General features: G+C 33.0%; 3 protein-coding genes across 6 annotated transcripts in view; 1 reads left to right on the top strand and 2 right to left on the bottom strand.

Annotated features, from left to right (window-relative positions):
- On the bottom strand, positions 153-3,136 carry LOC109355337 (pentatricopeptide repeat-containing protein At2g27800, mitochondrial-like). Of its 2 annotated transcripts, none has more exons than XM_019598443.1 (2): positions 2,254-3,136; positions 153-2,139 (listed from the first exon to the last, which is right to left on the bottom strand). In XM_019598443.1, the coding sequence occupies exons 1-2, from the start codon at positions 2,984-2,986 to the stop codon at positions 1,607-1,609; spliced, it is 1,266 nt and encodes a 421-aa protein (XP_019453988.1). In that variant the 5' UTR covers positions 2,987-3,136; the 3' UTR covers positions 153-1,606. The 2 variants fall into 2 exon arrangements, with proteins under 2 accessions (XP_019453988.1, XP_019453987.1); XM_019598442.1 differs by having other exon boundaries at positions 153-1,338; positions 1,675-3,135.
- LOC109355339 (proteasome subunit beta type-4) lies at positions 4,673-7,956 on the bottom strand. The gene is made up of 6 exons (XM_019598445.1): positions 7,800-7,956; positions 7,574-7,650; positions 7,048-7,177; positions 6,707-6,866; positions 6,433-6,618; positions 4,673-5,022 (listed from the first exon to the last, which is right to left on the bottom strand). The coding sequence occupies exons 1-6, from the start codon at positions 7,829-7,831 to the stop codon at positions 4,909-4,911; spliced, it is 699 nt and encodes a 232-aa protein (XP_019453990.1). The 5' UTR covers positions 7,832-7,956; the 3' UTR covers positions 4,673-4,908.
- The window catches only part of LOC109355336 (E3 SUMO-protein ligase SIZ1-like), a 13,170-nt gene continuing 7,632 nt past the window's right edge, over positions 12,511-18,048 (top strand). For 2 of the 3 annotated variants that reach the window (XM_019598440.1, XM_019598438.1), the window contains exons 1-6: positions 12,511-12,885; positions 13,689-13,769; positions 14,171-14,213; positions 14,463-14,535; positions 14,770-14,938; positions 15,126-15,256. In XM_019598440.1, the coding sequence (XP_019453985.1) occupies positions 12,856-12,885; positions 13,689-13,769; positions 14,171-14,213; positions 14,463-14,535; positions 14,770-14,938; positions 15,126-15,256 (527 nt within the window). In that variant the 5' untranslated portion in view covers positions 12,511-12,855. Of the gene's footprint in view, positions 12,886-13,688; positions 13,770-14,170; positions 14,214-14,462; positions 14,536-14,769; positions 14,939-14,983; positions 15,053-15,125; positions 15,257-18,048 lie in introns of those variants that run through there. The other variant, XM_019598441.1, reaches the window with a different exon arrangement.

Genomic DNA, 18,048 nt, shown 5'->3' with positions numbered 1-18,048 from the left:
TAAATACTTAGTACGAAACAATTATGATATGACACAGTTACACAGACACAAGGAATTTTTTGAAATCCTACATACGCGTTACAGTCTAAATATATTGATAATATACTTTTCTACATATGCTTTAAAGGAATTCGATTTCAATATAGAATCGCTGAAACAAAATAAAAATTGTTTCTCACCCGGTAGAAGCAGATAACATATTGCAGCATATCAAAAAATTAGTAGATTCTAATCATATCATAGAATAGCGTTTGAACAAGAATAGTTCGTTTTTAGTCCCAACCGTTGGCAAGCTTGTCAGTAGTATATGCATGAAGATAAATGTTGATGGCAGAGATTCTGGCAACCCAGGCCAAGGCTGGTGTGAATCATGAATCTAAGCTAATGCTTACTGAGGAGTAGCCTTCCCACAAACATATATCGTACCAGATCTGAAAGATCGGCAAGGCTAAGAAAATTTTCTAAAAACTGCATTGCACAAAGCAGAATGGCAACAACCAAATCAATAAGATCCATTAGCGAGTTAACTTTTGGAGGGGAAGGAAAGGGAAAGGAAGGCTTCAGAACCATAAATACATTTGTGAGATGGCTCTGAATCTTTTCATTCCCCCTCCAAAACTCAATATGCAAACAGACCCTAAATGAACTTCTAAGAGCATTACATTTCAACGCAGCAAATTGTGCATGGGGGAACATTAGATTTTTCTTCCTGGGGTAACACATAATAAAAGGCAAGATTCAACTTACACAACCTTTGCATTCTTCATTGCAAAGCCAGTTTTACAAGGCAGCGTCATTTCAGGCAATATGGAAAAGTTTGCTATCAAGGATAATAATCAATCTGATCTTGCATGACAGAGGATTCAAGCCAGGGACATCTTATACAACCATGCAATACCATTCTTCCAAATATGCTTCCTTCAAAAGCATATTGCAAAGTGAAATGTCAATATCGATAAAGAAACGGTAACTTCTCCAGTAATTTCGGAGGATTTACTTTCAACCCAAAATTTAACAAATCTGCTCATCATGATTCATTAATATGAGCTCAAACATGAAGCATCCAGGTTTAGAAGCAGGAGAGTCTCTGATGCAGAAATAATGGATCTTTACTAGATATTCTTGACATCAAGGATTCAACCTTAAAGTCAACTAAGCTCCCCACAAGGGTCTCTGTCATCTTTTTGTCTTTGAGGTGGGATGGATGAATGTCATGTTCTGAAGAGCTCCCAGGTACTTCCCCAACTCAAACTCAAGTTTTTTCTGGACTCTTGGTTCTAAAAATTCCACAGCTGATGGGTACTTATGAAGAGTTTCTAGGTGAGGTTAAGGCTGGACCTGAAATATATAGACATAAATATATGTACCATTGTCGTTTATTTAAAACACAGAATAAAGCAATTAGCCATTAGCAGAAAAGAATTTCTTTTATTGATGTTTTATGTCAAGGTGATGGTATAATCTGTTTCGGAATTGAGATTTGAGAGTACTACATGAAAGTTAAAACCCATTGTTAGTCTCACACAGCCCTTGGGTGTGTACTAGCTATGCATGCTTTGTCAAAAATTCATTATGAAACTTGGCAGAGCATGAAAAGATGTAAATCTCACTCTTGGTTTGCAGAAAATAGAAAAAAATTAAATACAATGATAGAATGATAGAATAATCCAGTACCTGCAGCAATTCTACTCAACGAATTCCCATAGTCTTCTTCAAGAACATAATGAAGCTTTCTGTAATCATGCCCTTCTACAAGGCCTTTCTCTCGTAACTCCTGCAATAACCGCATGGCCTCCTGAACCCTTCCTCGTCTACAGATCTCATCTAGTACAGTCCTATATGTAATAAAATCAACCGACCTCTGTTTCTCGGTCATCTCCCACAGATAATTTACTGCCTCCTCAACCTCTCCACCAAGTGCCAAAGCACTGACAAGTGAATTATAAGACTTACCACTTGGGATGAAGCCTTTGGTCTTCATTTCAAGACATAATTCTTTGGCATTATTTGTTCTGTCTTGGGCACACAACCCATGAATCAAGTAATCATAGGTGAAAGAGTTCGGCTGGCAATCATAAACCCCGCTCATCTGATGGAATATCCTCATTGCATCATTAACATGAAGAGAAAGCACATAACCTTTTATCATCAAATTTAACAAAAATATATCGGGTTCTATCCCATCATTAACCATTTGCCGGAACAGACTTCTGATTGTCTCCATATACACATAGTTTATATCAGCATTGTTACCTCTACTCAAAAGTGCAGAAAAAATAATATGATAGGTTCTAATAGAAGGCCTGCAATTCAATTTTGTACAACTTTTCATGTGCTTGAATATACTAACTGCTCTACTCAACTTCCGCGCCTCAGTGAAATAATAAATGATGGTATTAAACATTGCCTCAGAACCAACAGAAGGAACTGCAAGCACTTGGTTCACAATGTCATCCATTTCTTGGTACATTTTTGCAGCACCAAGCTTCTTTATGGTGACATGATAAGTCAACACATCGTGTCGAAACCTGGGCTTCTGAGAAGCCCAGTGAAACAGTTCCAAACAAACTAAAGGGTCATTTTGAAGAGTGAGCACATTGCAGAGTTCTTCAGGAGTGAACCTTGGTAGAATTTGGGAAATTGCCAACTGAAACTGAGCTTGGTCTAAAATAGGCTTTTGGGATTTCAATAACCTATTACTAACTCTTCTTCTATAAGACCTAGATGGAGCCTTAGTTGAATAACAATAGGGATTAAAACGAAAGGGTGCAATTAAAATAGGAAATTGAGTATGACTAACAGTGATTTGGAACAAAAAGGGGTTAGCTTTGTGGGTATGATGAAAAAAACGTATCTTTTGTGAATTTTGATAAATTTGGTCAGGAAAATTGGGACAAAATGAGTTTATAGAGCATGGATTTTGATTCAAGATATCCCTTGTGAAGTAGCTGCGATATTTGAAGCAATTTATACCAAAAGATTGCATTTTTAGTTTGATTTTGGGACCAAACTAAGTAGGAGATTGCGGAGCGGTTACTTACCGGCAACCTCAAATTTTCGTATTCTCCGGTGAATAGTTTTGTAAGCCTTGTACTTCTTAGCAGCGACCCATGTTAATAGATTGACGTTGATGACAAGTGACGAAACGGGTATCGAAGACAAGCATTACGGGTTGTGGGAACTGATAGTGAATGTTGGCCCAAAAACAAAAATCAAACGGATTATGTTTTAGAGAATGAACTCAATGAAATTCCTAATTTTTCTAACATTTAAAATTATGATATATATCATATTTTTTAATTTTTTAAAAATATTTTTATTAAAAATAATTAAATAAGTCATATGACAATAATCTTAGTGATTGCCGGAGATAAATTATCATCTAACATGAGAAATATATTTTATTCTTTATATTTATGGTTTTTTAGCATTATCACATTTCTCATTCTACCAACAAGCATAGGTCTCATAGTGTAATGTCTCATATAGATAAAAAGTCACAAATTTGATTTATGTGAACAATATTTGTTGGGAGTATCATCATGCATTAGTTTATTATTAATATGGTGACAAAATATCTTGGTTATACAAAAAAATAAGTATAATATACACGCATTAATAATGTAAATAATTATACACAATCAGTATATTATTCACTGTTCATTTGGATTATTCTTTTTGAAACTTCAATGATAATTAAAAATGAATAATGTATGATATGATGACAATGTAAAAAAACTCTTCCGTGGTTAGTGTATATATTTTTTCTCAAAAATAATGTATTTATCATTTTGAATTGCTAAATGAAAAGGAAAGTGAATTAATATAAAAAGTATACAGTCATTTTTATTAGCATTCCAAGATTTTTTAGATAGTTAAAAGTTTAGGAAATGTATCATTTACTATCAAAATATGTTACGGAAGTGTAATTACACTTCAGAAAACGTGTTTCTGTGAAAATTTTATTGTGTTTATTTTTGGTTTCGTTTTTATAATATGCAGCTACAAAATTTCACAGTAGCAGATGTACAAAATGACATATATGATTTGATTAAGCTCCATTTTATACATGAAAGCAGTTGGACTGGTTATGACATTCCTAATTTTGGTTACCAACATGTGGCAACAACCCCAAACCTATGGGGCACAATAATAGGATATACAAATAAAAATTGTCAAAACATCTTAGTGACACACTAGCCAAGCACATATATCACATATGTTGTCTCACGCTTTATGTCACTCCATGTATCATGAGTGTGTAATTCATCAGAAAAATACTTAATAATTAAATTTTAACTTAAATATATTTTTTCTGATCAATCATACACTCATGACATATGAAGTGACACAAAGTATGGGACAGCAGAAGTGTACCCACGAAGTGAAATGCAGTGATACGGCATCATAAAATAGGAAAGGCCAAATTAAGTATAAAAACACGCTCTAATCATGAGGGACGTGCCCTGATGCTAGTGCATATTGACTTTGGGTAGAAATCACTATGCTTGGTCTCGAAGGGATTTATTGAATTTTAGCCATGACTAAACTATATCATTGATCTATATTATAAAAATTCCACTTTATGTTGGAGTTGACTGTCTAACACAACATTTACCTTCTGTTCAGACTCATTACCGATTATGTATAGCATCAAACACAAATAGTCGCGACTAAACTAAAGATGAGAAAATTAAAATTCTGGTAGTTTTCTTCTAACTAGATGAACTACCAATACTCTGGAAGAGATGTCAAGTCGATTAATAAAAACTTTACTGAAAACATAAACCCACATCAGTTATTTCACTCCATATCCAATCCATTTAACACAATGAAGTAATCTTTGGAATTGGAAAGATTTCATATCCATTCAAGATTTCAGTTTCATTTGATTTCATGCCCATCAACCTACCATGAACCTTCAGCACCTGCTGTTGGATTCCTGAAAGCAGAGAACTCCCAGTGTGTTTTTAATGAGAATGGTGGGAACACAGTAGCACCTTCTTCAGTTATTTTAGATATCTGAAAATTCAACACAACAGATTCAATCAATAGGATAAAGCTATCACCCACTCAATTCAATTAAAAACTATAAGAATCCGAGAAAATTATGAAGGAAAAGTCATTTAGTTTAGATCTAGGCATGATATACACGTTAGGAAGGGTGTGATAAACCAACAACAACCACCAACGCCTCCGACATTCCTACGGCATATAAAATAAGAAGGAAAGAACAGTTGGCTGTCATTAGGTGTTCTCATCTTACAATTAGTTTTGTAAGTAACTTATAATTCAATGGATTCCTTTCCATTTTGGTCGGTTGCACCCTAGTTTTAAGAATTGGGCCAGTGCAGGACTGAAGGTTGAGCTACTTAATTGGCAATGCATTCTTTTTTTATGATTCTATAATTGAGAACTAATTAAGAGTACTGATGTAACTTGTGACAAATTAATTTAAGATCTTACTTTGGTGTTCCCCTTTGCACCCACTGCATGAAAACAAATCACTAGCTGATAGCCACACTATTATATTAAATACTCCTTTCCCCTCTTTCCCTCCGGTACGCAGTACAAGCTTCTAAGATAATGCCTTCAACCCTTGTATGGTTAACACACTATTCCATGCTATGATGAGCTAAGCCAGCCAGATTAAATTATTTTAACCATACTAAGTAATTCCACAGGACATAATTAAGCTACCTGCCTTATAAAAACCTTCAAACTTCTTTATCTTTTTGTGCCAAGTGGGGATCAGGGGATTAAACCACATGAGAATCCAACATGAAGTAAAAACGGACTTAAAGGCTTAGGTACCAGGTGATTTACAGCTTACAAGCCCCGTCTACTTAAACCGCCTTACAAGTGTTTTGGCCTATGCCGTAAGCCATATACTTCTCGAAGGGTCAAAGTTTACATCTAAAGCTTCAAAGTGAAAAATAAGTCCAGCTTTCTAAATAATGACAGCAATGCAGAAGAAAACCAGAGAACTGCGGAATAAATGCTACCAGAAACCAAGGAAGAAAAATCATGATTCAATACAAATTTCATTGATAATCCAAATGCGCAAAACTATAAAATTGTGAATGTCTTGGAAGAAATACATAAATTGTGAATTTGACTAGTGATCTAACAATGCACACCAAGAGGGAGAGGGGCATGCAGTGCTGATGAAAGTAAGAACTTAAAAAATATAGGTTTGAGACAATATGTCACTTATTTTAGAACTTTGTGAAATCATAATTTGATTTTTTTTACAATGATACTTCGATTCCTTTTGTATGCCATTTTTTTCATTTTAGACCAAAGTAGGGAGCATACAACCTCCATATGGATAAAGCTTCCTTGCAGATTTCTAAAAGCTTAGCTACACATTTCATTCCTATGCACTTGGAGGTAAGGTGAGCACAAGAAGAAAAGGGAAAAGAACAAAACCTGTATCTTGTTGACAGCAGACCTATCACGATATAAAAGAACACGCATGCATTTTTCCAGTAACTTGACGCCATCTTCGAAGGTCAAATTTTCATTCCACTCTTCACGGAGAATTGGCCTAGCAAGATGATTTCCCAGCCCAGTGGCTATGTGATTGTCTTCATAATTAATACCAATCATGTTAACCTGGAAAACATTCAAAAGTACAAAAACTAAAAAACTAGCAAGGCAATACTCATAGTTGAACAAAATATACAGACCAGCCAGAGCATACCGTGCCAAGGTACTTTTGCCCATTCTTCACGCCACCAAGCACAAGGGAGTTCCACAAAGGGTTAAACTTGTTCCGCCTATTATACATTACACTAGTCAAATAGTTGTGCACCTCCTTAGGCCCTAGAGAGTTCCCATCATCCCACATGTTATCGTTAAGGCTGCAACAGTCAAAATTCAAAATCAAAAGTTACACACAAACATTGAAGTAATCAAGTCTGAAATGATTGGAAAGGGGGAATTCACATATAGACTCATTTCCGTGAATTTTGAGACTAAATAAATAAAACAAGCACTGAAAACAAAGTCAATTGCTCCCAGTGAGAAATAACCAGGGCTTACATGAGTTCATCAAGGTATCGTAGAATCTCCTGAAAATCGCTTATTTCCCCACTTGCACCAAGAAGGGAATGCTTCCCGATAGGCTTCAAACGCTCAATGCTCTTGTACCGTAGGGTAGACCCATAAGAACCTATACGTGAATCGATCATATATACATAAGACATGATAGGGGTGAACTACACAAAGCTGAAACATTTATAAGTTGGAACGAAGCTATTAAAACCTGCAACTCTAAGCAATCACATTAAACTTAAATAAAAGTAGTCAGCATACAAGAATGCAAATCTTTAATTTCTAGCAAGATGGTTGAACATATAGTTCCATTTTATCACATAAGCTAAAACTGACCCAAACTAACCCAACAACTTCATAATAAACTCCATAACTTGGATTGGGCACATCTAAGTACTAAGTAGAATGATGAATTGTACAATCAATACATAATATATACACATATCTATTATCTATACTATACATAAATCAATATAATATAGAAAATAGGGATGAATTGGATCTACATTCTGACCTCCCATATCAGCAGCCATGAGAATCCCATCTTTGTATTTGATTGCAACCACAGAGGATCCTGTAACATACGGGTACCTAACCATCAAAACAACAAAATTAGGGTTAGGTCAACGAAAACCAAAAGCTGTGAGTTTCTCAGTTTCAGGAGCACTGCACGAAACCTTGAATTTCGGACATAAACATTGATAGAGATAGAGAAAAATGAAGGTTGAAAAAGGACATACAAAGTTCTCTGTGTTTCAGCTTCAGAACCCATCACAACACAAATAGAGCGATTTGCAAATTGAACAATTGCAGACAAGGGTGATCTCTGTAAAAACACTCCAAATTTTTGTTGTTGCTTTTGTTGTGGATTTTCTTCTTTTTAACCTTCGCTCATAAAAACAATTTTCGGTGAGTAAATAAATAAGAAAGCGAACTAATATATTTTTATCTTTTTAGTAAAAAAATAAGTAGAAGATGGGTATTGACAACAACAAAAAAAAAATATGAATTTTATATATTATTGTTATATTATTCATTCTTTGTGTTTATAATGATCGTGCATAAATGTTTACATTGACATTATATATACTTTTCTTCTCTCATTAGTAACAAGAAAAGAAGAATAGTGTAATATTTATACATTGACATTATATTATTTATCCTTCATGTCTCGTTACCACATACTCTTCAAAAAAATAATCAAATGAATAGTGAATGTTATAGTGATTATGTATAAATGTTTACACCGATATTATATATGTTATACTCTTATTTTCTCATTAGTACAAAAAAAAATGTAATATTTATATATTGATTTTATAAATACTTATATACAACTACTATATTATTAACTATTCATTTGATTTTTTTAAGAGTGAAGTTTTATTTATCATTTTCTCCCAACACAAAACAAAAAATGTGCCAACAATCTAGTCATTTGGCTTCAAACCTTTCCATCCTTTTTTATTTTAATTAAAAGGGGTTTATGGACCCCAAAAATGTAAAGCGGATAACCAAAGATTCAAATTTGTTGTTTAAAATACATTTCCCAACATTTTGTATTAAAAAAAATCAATTTTTTGTTTAAATATTTTTATGTGAAATGTGAGCAAGATAATAAATTTTATGTAATAGGTATGATAATGTTATGTTGAATTAGTAAATATAGTAGACAATATGAGATATAATTATAAATTAATGTGCGAAGGTGTAAGTAAGGAGTATAATATATAATAATGTCAGTGTAAAGATTTATACGCAGTCACTATATCATATATTATTTATTTTGATTAGTTTTTCGAAAAATCAATGATTATTATATATCAATAATAAATGATACACTAACATTATATAAAACTCATACACTGTCAATACATATATTTTTTTCTCTAAAATAACTTATAAACATAAAATCACACCTTGAAAAATGAGACATGTGTGGAAAAAATGGTAGAAGTTCTCCTTATAAGAGTAGATCAAGTAGAAGATATTCTGATTCATATATTAAGAGGAAAGTCACTAAAAAATATTGGGGAATTGGTTAAAATATTGATTAAATATTCGTTACAGTTTCTCATATTTTTTAATTTTACCAGTTTAATCATTAAAAAATAAAAAACACAAAATTGTCCATAAAAATTTAAAATGTAAGTCAAACTAATCATCTTAGGGCTAAACTTGTCTCTATTGAATGTTATAAAGCATGGTAAGAAAACTAATTTGATTCATGTTTAAAAATTTTAGATATTCCTTTGGGTTTTTCAATTTTTGATCGACCAAACTGATAAGGTCGAAAGACATAAAGGGCTAAAATGTGCTTTTACTCAAAAATATTTACAAATCAATGTTTTGTATATTCATCAATAAAGATAATGCATAAACCAATAAGATGTTGATCTAGTGGTGTAGGATATATTATATTCGTAGGATGACCAAAAGGTCAAGAGTTCAATTCTTAAGATAGATATTTGTTGGGATAGACAACCACACAACCCGAAATTGATTAGTTTATTATCCAAAATAATGAGAGGATAACCTTAATAATACTACAAAAAACAAAATACATAATATAAACTTTTAACATTTTAGTTTTAATCGTCATCATTAATGTGACATGGTGGATTACCAAAGAGTCTTCCTTATCATCTATACTTATAGCTGTCAAAATGGGCGGACCCAATCGGACGGACCCACCAAAGCCTACAAATTTATATGGTTTGGGTATCATTTTAGGTATTTTTTATTAAATCCATGCTTTTTAGTCTGACCCGGTCGGGCTATTATAAATCTGGGCTCAGACTGAGCTTATCCGGGCAGGTTCGGACTATCCGTTTTACTTATTTGTTTTAATCTTTTTTTAGACTTTTGGCTTGGTAATAACTAATAAGTACTAAATGAAAATTTACAAAACAACTTTTAATAAAAAATAGATAATAAGTATTATGTTATTGTGTATTTAATTAAATATAACTTTCACATCAAAAATATAACAAAGAAAATAACGTTTACAACAAAACTAAAATCAACATAAATTGTTTATCATAGAGAACTCCACACAACCAAATTTAATATAATAATTCACAATGAAAGTGTATGTTGACAATGAACATACAAAAGATAATATTTTTGTTAGTATCCAAGTGTTTTATATTAAAGTGAATTTACTGTGTTAGAGAGTGAGAGTCCAATAGAAATAAGAAGAGATTTAATAAAAGAGTTATGTTAAAAATCATACACGTAGACTTAACATCACGTCCTAACTCAAACACAATGCATTAGATCTATAAGTTTGATTGCATTTAGTATAACAAATATGTTAAGAAAAGTTATAAGTTAATATCAAATGATACATATTTTTTAATAGATTAAATATGTTAAAAAATTTAAAAAAATAATTTTTAGTTTGTGCCGGTCGGCCTGCCACAACCCGCAACCCACTTAGGACAGGTTTGGGCTACAATTTGATACACATAAATTGTATTCGAGATTTTTAGCCCAACCTAGTTTAGCCCGAACCCGGTCGGGTAGCCCGTTTTGACACCTCTATCTATACTAATAAATAAATGAAGTATTTTATGTTCCATATTCTATGTTTTATAACTTCTAATTTCATGTTTATCTATACTAATACTAATAAACATAAAGTAACTACTCATTGAGTATTTTATGTTTCACTGTTTTAACTTTTATAACTTCTAATTTCATGTTTATATAAATTTATATAATCTATCTATCTTTACTTTTATATTTCTATATCTATATTTATACTATTAATAAAGTCAAAACAAATAATAACCACCACCATGACATAATTTTATATTCAAAATTTATCCTTTGTAACATATCTCATTAATAACTAATATAAACTTCCACATATTACTTTCATTGCTTTCATTTTCTATATTAATATCATTAATATTTCATACACTATTTTATTTATATTTTCACTCTCTATTGAATTCATATATTGCATTTTGATATTTAAATTATTTTTTCTTAAATAGTATAACATGAGTCTGATACATTATATATTAGAAAAAATACGAATGCGAGTTGATTGGCACAAAGTTGATACACTAGCTATTATAATGTTAATTTTTCCTCCTCAAAATGAAATTTTTATACATGTTAAAAGACATAATTGTATAGACAAGGTAAAATATTTTGTCATGAGTTTAGTATTTATAGGTTGTAAAGCTTTTACTGTTTCACATAATCATTTCACTATTTAGTATTTATGTGTATTACATTTTAAAAAAAAATAAAATGATGATTAATACATGGATATTATATGATATATTCACTTGTAACACATTCTAACACTATTACATAGATATTTAACAAATTTTATATAAGAACCAACTAATAAATACATAAACGATACACTTATAATGTAAAATATTATTACTTTGTCTAGTAAGTACATATTTTTTCATTATTTTTCTCCCTTGTAACTTGTGACATTAAAATATATTAAGACTACAATCTTTGAATGTTTAGTATTTACAAAAAATAAAATAAAAAAACTACATATAAACTAATTTGTTTTTGTATAAGTAATATAAAATAATTAGTTATTTATAGAGTAAATTACATAAAGTGATATATTATTAATTGTTTGTGTTCAAATTATTTTGTTTATTTTTTACATACTTTTAATATACATTTTAAATAGTTATTATATATATTTGTGTTTTTTAATTTTTTTATATTTCCCACATATATTTTCACAGTGGAGACAATCCTGTTCGAGCCGGGAACATCAACGGGTATATGAGGCTAACTCTCCCAACAACTATTATTTCTACCCACAAAACTCGAACCCAAGATTTTGTTTAAGAGGAATCAAACATGTACCACTTGAACTGACACTCATTTTATTTCTTGAGAGGTATGTTGGTGTTTTTTAACTTTTATTACTATATCACAAAGCTAAAAAAATTAAATATATAAATTAATATAAATATTTAAAAATAACATCACACACCATTATACCTATTTATATTTATGCTGAAATTTGAGGGAGTAGTAAGTAAGAATTAGACAACCTTAAAATGAAGGGTAAAATGAAAATTTATATTTCAATAGAAAAAAAAGAACTTTGAAATAAAAACCCATGATTTAGGAACTTTAATTTTTCATTTTCCACGAAAATAAGTCAGATTATTATTTAGTTAGATTTTCATGCAACTATAACTAAACTATTTTTTTTTAATTCAAGTATACCAAAGAGACAAAATTGTAATATTTATGCTTGTTTATAAAAAAATTATAACAATGAGAATATCATATCATTCATTTCTAATTTTTCTTCAAACAATTGGAAAAAAAAAATGACGAGAATGGGTGTTCCATACACTGGAACCAAACCCGGATTTGTCTCTCGTAAAAAAATGGATTTGATAATCGGCGATAAGTCCGAAACATGGTATTAGGAGAATTTGGTAATGGCGTTGTCGTTTGGGTAATAATAAAGAAAAAGAAGGCGCGTACAATAACAGCCACCACCATAACCAATCAAAAACTTGCGTAAAGTCCCCTTCACTCAAACCCTATTTCCCACCCTTCGATCGCTACTCCACTTTTCGATTCACTTCTATTTCTGGTCTCTTCTATTTTCACCTCAATTTCCCCGCTGATCGCAACGATCAATTACGGTTTTCGATTCCAATTTGGTTCACTTCCGCTATTCGATTTACTTATTTGTTTGTTTAATAGATATTACTGATGCTTCAGTGGCTTTGATAATCGGTTATCTCGTTGTTGATTCCTTGCTGAATTATTCGGTTTGAGGAAATGGAAATGGATTTGGTACCCAGTTGCAAGGTATATGATGAATACTTCACTCTTCACTATGTATTGCTGGGTTTATAAGGTTTTGGATGGTTTCTAATACATGCTCCGATTTAAAGTATAGAACACATGTTTCTCATCATCATCATCATCATCATCATCATCAATATGGCATGTCCTGGCAAAGTGGTCTTATAGGGTAGCATGAAGTATAGTTTACTTCTGTGATTTAATTTATATTTTTTGTTAAATATGTTTTGATTGAGTAGTGTCTAGCCCAATGGATTCTTTTGCAACTGTTTGGTTGAAATTGTGTAGTTAAGTGCATTGAGTCCAAACATTAATCCAGAACACCGTTAATTTTTTCTCAGATTGTGATGCAAAGATTAGGAGGTAAAAGTAATAACATGTCGGAGCAACAAATCTCATGTTTTTTAAATTTGTTTTACATGAATAGTGAAAGAAATTATCACTGCCAAGCTATAGTACATGTGTGCATCGTTAACTGCTTGTACTTTTTTAGTTACTGTCTAGTTTTGCTTATTTGTGTTAGCCACTCATTATTTTGACTTTATTTATAGTGATTATGCTAGTATAATAAGATGGTTTATGGAATCTGATGGTCAGATACATTTTCATTTTATTCCATTATGATACTGTACAATGGTTTAAAATGCAACATGAATAGCGTGCATATGATTATACTTAAATTTCATTTGTTAATTATGTAATCTATTTTCGTACTTTTTATCTGTTATCTTCTTTTTTGAAATTTTATTTCAGTGACAGTTTTATGCATTGATATATTAATCATTGGGGCATGACTTCTCTTGTAGGAAAAACTGACATATTTCCGCATAAAAGAGCTCAAAAATGTGCTAACTCAGTTAGGACTTTCAAAGCAGGGGAAGAAGCAGGTGAGATAATAAATCTATTACTGATTCTGCCACTGTTTGGATTTTTCTATGAAACAGTGTTAGCTGCACGATTATTGCTTCTTGTTGATGATGAAAACCTTTCTTTCTCATTCTTCCCTAATTTGTTAATCTTTCCTTTTCTATTTTCCCACTAGGTTTCATTGAATTTGATTTTAGTATTTCATCTTATATGGTTAGAATGTGAGACTTCAGTGATAAATAATGAGCTTGCAACACTTAAAATGGATGGATGTAGTCAGTTATCGATTATGATATGACTTTTCATGATTGTTGTAACTTTTGGTTGGAATCCGTGCATTCTTTCTTTTTAATCCTTACTTTAACATTCCGTCTTCAAGTTTTTGGATGAATTAATGATACCAGTGCTTCATCTTCTGCAGGATCTTGTTGATCGGATATTGGCCATTATCACAGATGAACAAGGTAAAATTATACATGCATGCACACAGAATTGAACCTTTGGGTGTAATGCTATCTTATATCTCTGTATTTACATTTTCGTAACGGAGTATATTGAAAATTTAGGCTATATATGCATATGGATTTAGTCATAAAACTTATGGAGTATTTAGCAGTTATGAATATGCTTCTAACTTAATTTTTTTATTGTAATATGTGAAGTTGACCTCCTTCCTTTTGCTTATAAACTAAGTAACTTGTTGCTTTTTTCAGTTTCCAAAATGTGGGCCAAGAAGAATGCTGTCTCAAAAGAACAAGTGGCAAAATTAGTGGATGACACATATAGGTCAGTGTTAGCAAGAACACTTCAATGATATTTTCTTCTTCTAGCTTTTGGCATGCTTTGGAATTTGGATATATGTAATAATGTAATGACTAATGACCTAAAATACTTAGATGAGTTCGCATAAATGGTTTGGCACTCTTGGTTTGATTTAGGTTTTGAATATACCGATCCATATATGCGGTAATAGCTTGGTGTTGCTATTTTCTATTGGTCTCTGATTTTCATTTTGACCAGAAAAATGCAGATAGCTGGTGGTGCTACTGATCTAGCATCAAAGGATCAGGGTGCCTCAGATACTAGTAGTACTGTAAAAATTAAAGGTGAAATCGAAGATTCCTTTCAATCAGATACAAAGATTCGCTGTCTCTGTGGAAGTACACTGGAAACGGAACCACTAGTCAAGGTGTAATATTTGACAAGTTTCTTCTTTCTTCATGAAACTTCTATGCATTTGTGCAGGCACATGTTAGTACTCATTGATAATCAGCCAAATTTGACATCATGTTCATTTTCTCTGGTGATCACACATGTACTTTTCCTGTAAGACCTCATGCATGTTGCTTTAATTTGATATCCTCATGTTATTGCAGTGTGATGATCCAAGATGCCATGTGTGGCAGCACATCAGTTGTGTTATTATTCCTGAGAAACCTATTGAAGGAATCCCACCCGTTCCCGATAAATTTTATTGTGAACTCTGCCGACTCAGCCGTGCAGACCCGTATGTCATCTTCCAATCTCATTTTAGCTAATAACTATATATAGGGTGGTCACGGTCTTTGATGATTTGTTTAAAAGTTTTTTGTGCATAGCCTAGTGCTGAATATCTTTTTATGTTACAGGGCTTTAGTGTGCAATTATGTGCGTGTATATAGGGAGTCACTCAAGTGTGAACAACTTTTATATAAAAATTGTGAGAGCAATAAATATGGGCTAGACAAACATACATAGGTGATTAAGATTAAAAGTTAGTTAATTGTCACATGATTACTTAAAACAATCATGTCCATTTATCTTTTAATCGTGATCATTCAAATAAGATTCAACGGTCCATATTATTGTTTTCATTTCCCACAATAATATATGTTCTCACCTGAATTATTTACTATATATTTTAAGCGGTTTATGATTCAATTCCTCGATTTTGTATACATGTTATGATTTTGGTCTCTCTATTGTAAGCTTATTACGAGTTTGGTTCCTCTATTGTAAACATAGAATTTTGGGTTTTTTGTCTCTTGGTTTTAATGTACATGGAATACTTGGTTTTATTTGACAATATTTTTTAGTATTTTAACACATGTTCTCATTTTGTTTGAAGGATATGTTTAGGTTGTGTAACTCATTGCTTCTTGAACTATTCCTTTAAGGTTGTAATGTGTGGTTTTGCATTGCGCAGTGACAAACTTGTTTAATATGTTAGCCAATTGTTTTTTACATGTCAATTCTCTAATTATAGTTGCAATACATAATTTAAATGTTTAAATTTCCAACAAACTATATTGGTATTGGGTGGCTCTGATAATAGAGGGATCAAACTCATAATAAGCTTTAATCGTAAGCTTACAATAGAGGGACCAAAATCATAACACGTTTACAAAACCAAGGACCTATATCATAACCCAATTAAAATAAAGGGACCAAAACTACATAACTTAACTCCACCATCAAACGCTGATTTGGCAGTGCTGACATGGCCTCTGCTGGCCGCATTAACAAATACCATCCCAACTCACGGTAAGGTTGAAAACTGTAGTGCAAACAAAATTCAAGGACTGAACTGTTAACAAAATAATATAGTGACTGATAGGGATAAGGCTAAGGGTAGGGGTAGACCCGAAATTACTCAAGTGTATAAGAGGGGTAAGAGGAAGGTTTGGTTGTTAAATAACTAACCTTGGCTCTGTTTCCCTGGGTAGTTAGTTGTTAGACCCTAGTAGCTACCTATAAATAGAAGGAGGGGCTTTAGAATAGGTAGTTAAGAAATTGGGAAGAATAACTGATTGAGGAATCAGTTAGACAAGGATCGTGGGATCCTTCTCCATTGTAATCACTACCATACTCTTGTATTCTTCTATCTCTAATAAAATTCATAGAACCCTATCACGAATTCTATACTCGTGAGTTAGGGGCATTTCTTTTCATCCCTGCTACTTTCTTTCTTACTCTCTGGATACCAGTGTCTAACACTGGTATCAGAGCACCATCTTGGTGCCTGTTGGGAGACTCACCACCGCTGCTGTTGGGACCTTCATCGCATGGTTTCTACGAGAGGCATGGCTAAGGAAAATGAAGGATGGGCGCAAGAGAGGGAGGATTTACGTATGAGGCTGGAATTGACAGAAGCTAGAACCAGGAAGACAGAGGATTTGTTAGCTGCCATTGCTGCAAAGTTAGGGGTAACCTCAGGGGAGAATTCTACGAGGGGAGGCAGTGAAGATGAGGTTGATAGCTACAAGGTGGCTCAGGGACAGGATAGGTGGAGAAAACTGGAGATTCCAATATTCGGGGGAGAAGATGCCTTTGGTTGGGTACAAAAATTGGAAAGATATTTTTCAATGAGATCAATCAGTGAATCTGAGAAAATGAGAGCCACACTAGTAGCTCTAGAAGGAAGGGCACTAAGTTGGTATCAATGGTGGGAAGGGTGCAACCCTTCACCATCTTGGGAAGGTTTTAAGATGGCTGTGGTTAGGAGATTTCAACCAACTATGATTCAAAATCCTTTTGAATTATTGTTGTCCTTAAAGCAGGAAGGCAGTGTGGAGGTTTTTGTAGAAGAGTTTGAGAAATATGCAGGGGCCCTTAAGGACAAGGATCCTGGGTTCTTGAGGGGAGTATTCCTAAATGGCCTTAAGGAGGAAATTAGGGTTGAGGTGAGGCTCTACGAGTTAGGCTCATTACAAGAAGTCATACATAAGGCCATTCTCATTGAGCAGAAGAATTTGGTGATGCAGAGGAAGGCTAGCACGAGTCAGACCAGGAATTATGGCTCCACTCGAGGAAATTCTTATAACAAGGTTGTAACCTTGGAACCTTCATCCAATACTAGCAGGAAGGAAGGATCATCTGTGGGAAGTTACAGTGTGCAAGGGAGTCAACGAGTGATCCCTGAAATTAATGGATCCAGAGGATTGGGGGAGTATAGGAGGCTGTCTAGTACAGAAATGAAGGAAAAGAGGGAGAAGGGGTTGTGCTTCAGGTGTGATGAACCCTTTTCCAGGGAGCATAAATGCAAGAACAAGCAGCTTAGTATGCTATTGATGGCTGAAGAGGATGAGGAGGATGAAGAGGAGGTGGGAACTGAGTTGAAAACCTTGAATTCTCTGCAACTCTCTCTGTTTTCAATGAAGGGGTTAACCTCTGCTAAATCTTGGAAGGTAGGTGGATCTGTGGGGAATCATCCAGTGGTGGTGATGATTGATTGTGGTGCATCCCACAATTTTATCTCCAAGGATTTGGTAGATAACTTGAAACTGCAAGTGGAACAGACTCGAGCCTATATAGTGGAGG

This window comes from Lupinus angustifolius, chromosome LG08 (assembly GCF_001865875.1).
Source record: "Lupinus angustifolius cultivar Tanjil chromosome LG08, LupAngTanjil_v1.0, whole genome shotgun sequence".
Classification (NCBI taxonomy): domain Eukaryota; kingdom Viridiplantae; phylum Streptophyta; class Magnoliopsida; order Fabales; family Fabaceae; genus Lupinus; species Lupinus angustifolius.
Note: the sequence above shows the minus strand (reverse complement) of the source record. Positions and strands in the feature narration are given on the sequence as shown.

What these genes read in the sequence shown, in the direction of transcription:
- LOC109355337 (XM_019598442.1), bottom strand. Translation starts at nt 2,986, where the DNA reads ATGCAATCTTTTGGTATAAATTGCTTCAAATATCGCAGCTACTTCACA. An exon ending in GTTGAGTAGAATTGCTGCAG is followed by an intron (nt 1,339 to 1,674) that starts GTACTGGATTAT and finishes TATATATTTCAG; the next exon opens with GTCCAGCCTTAACCTCACCT.
- LOC109355339 (XM_019598445.1), bottom strand. Translation starts at nt 7,831, where the DNA reads ATGGGTTCTGAAGCTGAAACACAGAGAACTTT. An exon ending in GGCAAAAGTACCTTGGCACG is followed by an intron (nt 6,619 to 6,706) that starts GTATGCTCTGGC and finishes AATGTTTTCCAG; the next exon opens with GTTAACATGATTGGTATTAA. An exon ending in CTGCTGTCAACAAGATACAG is followed by an intron (nt 5,023 to 6,432) that starts GTTTTGTTCTTT and finishes TTGAATTTTCAG; the next exon opens with ATATCTAAAATAACTGAAGA.